We start from the raw sequence: 9,873 nt of genomic DNA on the forward strand, positions 1-9,873 counted from the left end.
GAACTCCTTACAAAGCATGTGATGGGTGCACCTATAAAAATGGTAAATATCATGGCATTCAAAGTATATGATGATGAATAAGAAAAAAATATCAATGAAGAAATTATATCTTTGGCAAACTACTCTAGGGATCCTCACCCAGCCTAGCAAAAACAAGGTGGAAACTAACGTTGGACCGATCATGATCGAGAATGACAATAGCATGATAGAGATAGAGATTGTTAGAGGGATAAGAAAAGGGAGTATGATATATATGTACCCCCATGACCGAGTGAAAATTAAGGAGTCAAATCCCATGGATCTCAAAAAGTTCAAGGCCAAGGATGTGCTTTCTAGAATTTTGATAGGAGTGGAAGGGATGGACAAAATGGTCCGAGAATTAAATGGAGACTTTTATGAAATCAACAAAATGGTTGTATCACACTCCGATTCAATCAAGTAATTGGAGACTCAAATTTTCCAAATCTTAACTGCACTCAATGTTTGGCCCAAGGGTGGCCTTCCTAGTGATACAGTGGCAAATTTGAAAAATAATGCTTAAGTCTTAGTAATTGTCACCCGGAGCTGTAAAGTACTTGGTCCAAAATAGGTTGAGTTCAAGAAATGTCTCATGATGATCTAGTTAACATAAAGAATAAGCCTGTGTGTGAGTCTAAAAATGAGACTCCAAAGTCTCAAGAAGAGGATAATTAAGAATCAATGATAAATAAAGAGATGGTTTATGGGGAGGGAACTCCTAAGGTAGTTAAGGGCGATGAAATGCAATGTGACCCATTGTCACTAATGAAAATGCCTCCTCCTTTCCGTCAAAGACTAAAGAAAAAAGAGGAAAATATCATATTCAAGAAGTTCCTCACCAAGCTTAGCAATCTTCCAATCAATATCCCATTGCTAGAAGCCATTCAACAAATTCCGGGATATGCTAAGATAATGAAAACATTGATGTCTAAAAAGTGTGTTGTGGATGGTGAAATCGTTGAAGTTACCCATGGTAGTAGTGCTATCATGACTAGTGCTATGGTGGAAAAGAAAAAAGACCCAGGAGCTTTCACAATCCCTTACACCATTAGGACACACAAATTTGATAAAGGCTTGTGTGAACTTGGTGCAAGCATCAATCTCATGCCATATGCAATTTACCAAAATCTTGGTTTAGGCATCCCTACTCCTATAACAATGGGATTCTTGATAGCAGATTGCCTAATCAAGAAACTAGTTGGAGTTTTGAATGATGTCTTGGTCATGGTGGATCATTTCATTTTGTCAACAAACTTTGTGGTCCTAGATTGTGGAATTGACCAAGAAATATCCTTCATCCTTGGGATGCCCTTTTTTGAAACCAGGAGAGTAATTGTTTATATGGAATAAGGAGAAATGAAATTTTTGGTTCAAAATGATGAAGTGTCTTTTCAGGTTTGTAAAACTGAAAAAACAACCAATGAAAATTCAGGTAGTGTCCATCATTGATGTGGTGGATAAGGATATGGATGAAGGATCCCTCAAGGATCCAACTTAAAAGTTGAATAAAATCGTGTTGCATTGATAAATTAGGTGTTAGGTGGGAAGCAACCCACCAATGCCACGAAAGTGGCCCGTATCCTTTGAATTTTAATTCTTAGAGTAGGTTTTATTTTTGTTTTTGATTAATCCATGAAATTTTTGTTCTGTAAGTTATTTTGAATGATATTGAGAAAGGAGAAGTGTGGTAGATTTGATTTGAAGATCGAATAGGAGAAAATAGAGGACAAAAAATTTGGCCCCTCAATTACAGCGATCAGGGTACGCGTGCTATCGCGATTGCAAAAACCTTGTAACCGTAATTGCGTAACTTTTATTGGGATTGCATTAATTCTAGATTTAAAAATAAAAAGGCACACCATTTTTCCCCCACACTCCTTTCAAATACCTATCAAATTGTACCTATTTTTGATCAATTGCACCCTACTTTGAAGTCAATGATTGGCTGTTCTTAAAAGTATCTCCTATTAAAGGAGTCATGAGGTTTGGGAAGAAGGGGAAGCTCAATCCTCATTATGTTGGTCCATATCATATTTTGAGAAGAATTGGTAATGTTGCTTATGAGTTTGATTTTCCTGTGAGTTTGGGTTTAATTCATCTCGTATTTCATGTGTCTATGCTGAAGAAGTGTGTGGGTGATCCTTACTTGGTAGTTCCTATTGAGGATGTTGGTGTCGCATATTCCTTGTCTTATGAGGAAGTCTCATTGAGATATTTTATAGGCAAGTTCGTAGACTGAGGACTAAGGATGTAGCTTCAGTAAAGGTTCTTTGGAGGAACCAAAAGGTGGAAGAAGTTACATGAGAAACTGCGGAAGATATAAAGTCCAAGTATCCATTCTTGTTCCTCGAGTTGGACGAAAGTGCTTAAGGTATGAGTTTCATTTTCCTCTTGTCATTTTATGAGTTTGTTAATTGATTCTAATGTATTCTTGTTATTCTCATGCTAAAAGTGTCCTAACTCATCATTCGGGGACAACTGATCCTAAGGGGAGATAATATAATACCCTTAAAATTTTGACCATTTTATTTTTGACCTTTTTTTATTCATAATATTGATTTTTTACTTGAATAATGTTTAGGAATGTTAAAAGGGTAATTTGGGAAAGTTGCAAAATTTTTGGAGTGGTTTCGAGGTCATTTTGGGACTCTGAGATAGTGAGGGTTCATGATATCACCGTATGATGTAGGTTACCCTTCGCGATGTCAGTGTGAAATGAAAGATAACCTCTATGATAACATCGTGCCACGCCAAGGTGTAAATTTCATCCAGTTTAGTTTTTTATACTCGGGGGTGAAGGGCTTTTAGTCTTTTCATCCTTACCACGACTTATAAACATAAAAGGGATCCTTTTTTTTCTGTTTTCAAAGATCAAACTCTACTTTATTCATCTTTAACTCTCCAGCCAAGAAAGCTTAAGGGTTTCACTCTGCATTCATAATTTGGCTTCCGAACTCCAAATTGATTTCAAATTCTTGTGTATTTCAAGCATGTTTCTCTTTCCTAAACTTTAATTTTACATTGTGGCATGATATGAATGGATTTCTATGTGATTTAAAGGGGTTTTGGTTGTTAATGATTGAAATACTTGTCCCATGTTTTGAATTGATTATATGCTTTAAATTGATATTTTTGGGACTGAATTGGTATATAATTTAAATGTTTGGAATGGGGGGCATAGGTTTCTCTAAATTGGATGAATCTTGGCTTGAAATTGCATAAACCTCAACCCACTTTGCGAATTTGATTTTAATTATGGAAAATTGTATAGTTTAACTTATTATTGAACTCAATGCATTGAATTAATGGATAGTTGGACATAAAAACGGATTTGGATGCCCTTGGTGGCCATGGTTTGGATTTTAATGGAACTTGGGAGTTTAATGTGGATTTTGTGGATTCGTTTGGCATATTTAATTTATCTTGCAAGCGTATTGGTATGATGATACCTTGTGGTAAATGCCTTAATGACTGACTATCGGGTTAATGGATTAGTTTTATGTGCAAATTATTTTAATTTGGGCATAAAGGGGGTTGTGTAGCTCACCGTGAAGGTGTAAGTCCTAGGGGGACGAACACTAGAAACCACGTTTGTAGACCTTGAGGTCTATATGACCGTGTGCTTGACACACACTTGATATATATATTTGGAACGGCTATTCCCCATGGTATCTTTAGCTTTCCTTTGTATTTTCCTTGATTCGTGCGGTTAACATTCATTGGGGCACTTTTAGTAGGAGGAGTTGAACCCATATAGCCATGGGTGCCTATAGGACGGATTGAGATACATAGTCCAGGTTAAGGATTTTAAAATCTCATATTCAAACCCTTCCCCTATCCCGACATCTTATATATCTATTTATGAATGAGTGCATGTGGTTTTGACTGATTTTTAATATGGAATTATTTATCACAGTTCCTTAGTTACATGCCAGTTCTTATCCCACTAACCGTAATAGGATGCAACATCATTTCATAATGTAGGATCCAAAGACACTTTTGTTGCTCCTATGCAGCGTTAGGTAGATTAGCGCATTCGTCGAGTTGCTATGAAGTGGTGAGCCCCTATCCTTTAGATGTCCTTATCATTTCATTACTCCTTCCTTTTTGATTCAGTACATTTGGATTCTTCTATTATAGTCGAGGGCATGCCCCAACTTAGTTACAATTCAAATTTTAGAGGATTTCATGGAAAGATGTGGGTTGGATGTCATTTGACTCTAAGTTTTCTTTGAGTTATATATTCAACATCTTATTTCTAGTTAATTGGCTTCCATATTGGTATCATCATTATTATTGTGCTCTTGAGGTCAGGTTAAAGGGGTGGTCTCCGGTCCATCATGAACTTGAGATACCCTTCACGGCTAGTCCCGAGTTCATGTCGTAACACTCGCTCTATCCTAAAGGTACCCACAGGATATATGCTCCTCCTGATGAAAGGCCCTCTGTGTTATCCACATGAACTAAGAAAACCTAGAAAAGGCTAAAGACATTAGGGTGATAGACATCCAAAATATAGTGTGTTTCCAGCAAATGGTCATATAGACCCTTACGCCGGCAAACATGGTTTCCTGTGTTGGTCCCCCGGGACTACACCTTCACAGTAAGCTACACAATTTCCCTTAAGCCAAAGTAAAAAACTTTGCACATAAACCCAACCATTAACCAAGGAGTCTTTATTAAGGAATTTCCAACATGGTGTCGTCATACCAATATGGTTGCAAGCTCATTCAATTATGTCAAACCAGTCCATTTAATCATTTGACTCCCAAGTTCCATTTAAAAATCCAAACCATTGCCACCAAGGGAAATCCAAAATCATGTTTACTATCCATTATCCTTTAATGAAATGCAATGCAATGTTCCAAAAATAAAATCATGAGAATTCCATATTCAAATCCAAAGTTATAAAAGTGGGTTGAGGTTAATGGCATTATCAAGCCAAAAATCCATCAATTTAGGGAAACTCATATTCTGCACTCCAACCATTATAATTATTCACCCATTCACACCCAAAAACCATCCATTAAAGTGTAATAATACATTTAAATCATGGGAAATACAATTCAAGTTATAACCATAAAAAACGCTCAACCCAATTTCAAACCCATCAATTAAAATCAAATGAATAAAGATTAAATAAATGCTACAATGTAAAATACAAATTAGGGAGAGAGAAACATGCCTGAAATACCAAATAATTTGGAGACAATTTGAAGTTTAGAGCTCAGAGTAGTGATTTTGGGAAAAACCCTAGAGCTTTCTTCAGGTGATAGTTAAAGAAGAGAAGAATGGACTTTGATCTTTGAAAACTAACGAAATGGGGTTTATTTTGTGTTTAAAAGTCATGCAAGAGGTAAAAGTTCCAAAATCCCCTTACCCCAAGTAAAAAAATAAAAACTGGATGATTTTTACATAGCATCATGGCACGCCACTATCACGGAGTTTAGCCTTCATTTCACATCCTTATCGCGGAGGCTAAGTGGCGTGGCACGACACTATCGTGGAGGCTTACTTCCTCGGAGTCTCAAAATAGCCCCAAACCGCTTCTGAAAATTCTAAAAATTTTTCCAAAGTATCCTTTTAAAATCCCTTAACATAATTCAAGTTAAAAAATGACAATACGCATGCGGGAGGGTCAAAAATAAATTTGTTGAAATTTTGCAGGGTCTTACATTACCCCCTCCCTTTAGATCATTTCTCCCTAAATGAGGAGTTAGGACATTTGGCATGATAACACCAAGAATACATCAGAACGAAATGACAAATTTGAGATATGACAAGAGGGAAACAAAACTCAAACCTTAAGAAATTTCATCCAACACAGGGAACAAGAACGGATACTTGGCTCTCATATCTTCCTCAGCTTTCCATGTAGCTTCTTCCAGCTATTGATTTCTCCAAAGGACCTTCACCAAAGCTAAATCCTTTGTCCTCAACCTACGAACTTTCCTATCCAATTTCTCAATCGGGACATCTTTTGAAGACAACGAATCCAAAACACTAACATCATTAATGGTCACTATCAAAGAAGGATCACCCACACACTTTTTCAGCATAGACACATGGAAAACGAGATGAATCAAAGACAAATTTGTTGGTAAGTGTAACTCGTAAGTGGCATTCCCAATTCTCCTTACAACCTAATATAGACTAATGCAACGGGAACTGAGCTTTCTCTTATTCCCAAACCTCATGACTTCTTTCATAGAAGAAACCTTCAATAATACCCAATCACTAATCTCAAACTCCAACTCCCTCTACCTTACATCCGCATAAGAATTTTGGCAACTCAGAGCAGTCTTAAGTCTTTCTCTAATTACTTTTACCTTCTCCATGGTTTCGTGAACCAAGTTAGGGCTAAACAATAGTATCACCTACCTCAAACCATCCAATATACACCTTCTACTATAAAGATCCTCAAAAAGATCCATTTGAATGCTATAATGGTAACTATTATTGTAAGTAAATTCAATAAAAGGCAAATAGTCAACCCAACTAACCTTAAAGTTAATCACAAGAGCCCTTAGTATATTTTCCAAAGTCTGAATGGTACACTCTGCTTACCCATCTGTTTGAGGGTGGAAATCGGTGTAAAGATTCACCAGAGAACCCAAACCTTTCTAAAATAAATGCCATAAGTGAGAAGAGAACTACCTACCTTGGTCTAAAATAAAAGACACTGCTGCTCCATGCAATTTGACTATCCCCTGAATGAATAACTTAGAATAATCTTCTCTTGAGTAGTTAGTCCTTATGGGCAAGAAGTGAGCTGACTTAGTCATTCTATCCACAATGACCCAAATAGAATCATACTGATTGTGAGAACACAAAAGACCTATCATGAAATCTATATTAATCACCTCTCACTTCCATATGGGCAATTCTATATCTTGAGACATGCCACTATGCCTCAGCCTTAACTTGCTGACAGACCATACACTTAGCCGCAAAGTTTGCCACATTCTTTTTTATATTATTCCACTAGTAGATTTCCTTCAAGTTATGATACATCTTAGTTAAACCAAGATGAAATTTATATCTGGACTCATGATCCTTGGTCAAAATCCTTTCTCGTAGCGCATCGATATTAGGTACACACGTCCTTCCTTCACACTTTCGAATTCTATCTCCTCTAATCTCAAAAGCTATAACCTTTTGTTGACCCACATCATCCTTAATATGTATAAGTATAAGACCCCAAAACCTGATTCACCTTCACCTCAGCACCTAGAGATAATTCAACCACTTCTTGAACAATCACTCCTCCATCCTCAAAGTCTAAGATATGAACTTTTAAATTAGCCAACCTACGAATATCCTTTACTAACCCTCTTTTGTCCCCATCAATGTGAGATATGCTTTCTATGGACAATTTGCTAAGAGCATCAACAACTATGTTAGCTTTACTAGGATGGTAGTAAAGGCTCATGTCCTAATCCTTAAGTAGCTTGAACCACTGCCTCATCCTGAGGTTTAATTCCTTTTGTGTAAACACATAAAGAAAGCTCTTATGCTTTGAATAGATATCCGCATGCACCCCATACAGATAATGGCACCAAATCTTCAAAGCAAAGACCAGCACCGCCAACTCTAGATCGTGAGTCGAGTAATTCCTGTCATAAACTTTAAGTTACTTAGAAGCATAGGTCACAACCTTACTGTGCTGCATTAAACCACAACCCAATCCCATCCGAGGTGCATCACAATACATAAAATCCCATCGTAACTATGGGTAGGGTCAAATTATCGTAGAAGTCAACTTATCTTTCAACATCTCAAAACTACCCTCACAAGCATTGCACCACAAAAACATAACCTTTGTCTGAGTTAACTTCGCCAATAGGAAAGCAATAGATGAAAAGCTCTTCACAAGACTCCTATAATACCCAGCCAAGCCCAAAAAGCTCCTAATGTGGGTTGGATTCATGAGTCTAGGACACGTCTTAACTACCTCAAATTTAGTGGTTCCACCTTGATCCCTACACTAGAAACTATATGCCCAATAAAGGTCATAACACATAGCCAAAATTCACACTTAAAAATTTTTGCATATAATTTCTGGTCTTTAAGAGTCTGCAACATAATTTGGAGGTGATTGGCATGATCCTCCTCATTCTTAGAGTACACAAAATGTCATTAATAAAGACTATAATAAACAAATCCAAAAACTGCTTGGAAACCTAATTTATAAGATCAATGAAAGCAGCCAGAGCATCAGTCAATCTAAATAACATATCTAGAAACTCATAATGGCCATACCTGGTTTGAAAAGAAGTTTTAGGGATATCAACCTCTCTAATTTTTAGCTAATGGTAGCCCAAACAAAGATCAATCTTAGAGAAACACCTAGCACCCTGAAGCTGATTGGATAGGTTAGCAATCCTAGGATGAGGATACTTATTTTTCACTGTAATCTTATTTAGCTATAGCTCTACGGCGGATAAAACCCTTAGCAAGAAGATCATTCAACTGCTTCTTTAGTTCTTTTCACTCAATTAGAGCCATTCTATAAGGGGGAATAGAAATGGGATAGGTATCCGGTAAAAGATCAATCCCAAAGTCTATCTCCCTATTAGGAGAAATTCTAGGAAGATCATCGGGAAAGACTTCAGGAAACTCATTAACCACAAGGCCAGATTGCAAAGAAGGACTCTCATAGTTAAAATCCTCTACCTGAACTAGATGATACAGACACCCTTTTGATATGATTTTCTAAGCTCTAAGATAGGAAATAAACCTCTCTTAAGGTACTAAGGAACCCCCTCCCCCCATTCAATCATAGGTTTAATAGGAAAAAATAAATTGGTCCTTTGAGTCCTATAATCTAAAGAAGTATAGCATGAATGAAGCCAATTCATACCTCATATTACATCAAAATCCACCATATCAAGTTTTATCAAATCCTCCAATGTCTCTCTATGAAAGATGGACACCACACAACCCCTATAGATTTTTCTGGCAATAATAGACTTACCCACAGGAGTAGATACAGAAAAGAGATTGGAAATATTTTTTGGACCAAAACCAAAGTGTAAAGCCACATAAGGAGTCATATAAAATAGGGTAAAACCTAGATCAAACAAAAAATAAATGTCATGAGAAAAGAGTTATAACATACTAGTGACAACGTCTGGTGAAGCCTCAAATTCCTGATGAGTAACAAGTGCGTAGAGATGATTTCAGCAGGAGTTGGTACCTGAAGTGGTGCCCTTAGGTGTCGAAACCAAATAAGTGAAGATCAAAACCCTATTAGCTTTAGTGGCTACTTTAGCTATAGGATAACTTCTTTGCAGATGACTAGGATGGCAATAATTAAAAAAAAAAAACCCTACTCATAATACTCACGATAAATCTGCCCACAGAATTTGCAAAGAGTATAAGGTGGGGCTATCTGAGCTTCACTAACCTGAGATTGGGCACCCTATGCTTAAAGGCCACTGCTAGTCTAAAAACGATGATCACTAATAGGCTTAGGTTAAGGAGCACCAGCTAACGAATAAGAATTTCCCTAATTTTTCTTCTTGGTACAATATCTACCATCTCTCTCATTGTTTTGATAGCTTGTACCCTACTCTAAATATCTAAACTTCTTACTCTGCCTCTCTCCCATCTCTACCTACTTATTTTTCTCATCCTCCACCTGCTACATATAAATCACTAGCCTGGAGATGTCCCTATCATTATTCAACATAGCATTCTTAAACTCAAACAACAAATCAAAGGACAAACTAAAAGTAAACTTTCTCATTTTGGACCTCATATTAGACACTATTCTAAAGAATAATGGGACAACTATTGGAACTCCAAAGCATACTCCTTAATACTCATCTTACCCTGCTTTAAGTCCAAAAA

At 36.8% G+C, this 9,873-nt stretch overlaps 1 protein-coding gene across 1 annotated transcript; it reads left to right on the forward strand.

The window, feature by feature from the left end:
• The first annotated feature begins 714 nt into the window (after positions 1-714).
• Positions 715-1,368, forward strand: LOC124896744. Its single transcript, XM_047408518.1, has one exon. The coding sequence runs from the start codon at positions 715-717 to the stop codon at positions 1,366-1,368; it is 654 nt and encodes a 217-aa protein (XP_047264474.1).
• Positions 1,369-9,873: the final 8,505 nt, after the last annotated feature.

This window comes from Capsicum annuum, chromosome 3, assembly GCF_002878395.1.
Source record: "Capsicum annuum cultivar UCD-10X-F1 chromosome 3, UCD10Xv1.1, whole genome shotgun sequence".
In the NCBI taxonomy this organism is placed as follows: domain Eukaryota; kingdom Viridiplantae; phylum Streptophyta; class Magnoliopsida; order Solanales; family Solanaceae; genus Capsicum; species Capsicum annuum.

What these genes read in the sequence shown, in the direction of transcription:
- LOC124896744 (XM_047408518.1), top strand. Translation starts at nt 715, where the DNA reads ATGGTTTATGGGGAGGGAACTCCTAAGGTAGTTAAGGGCGATGAAATG.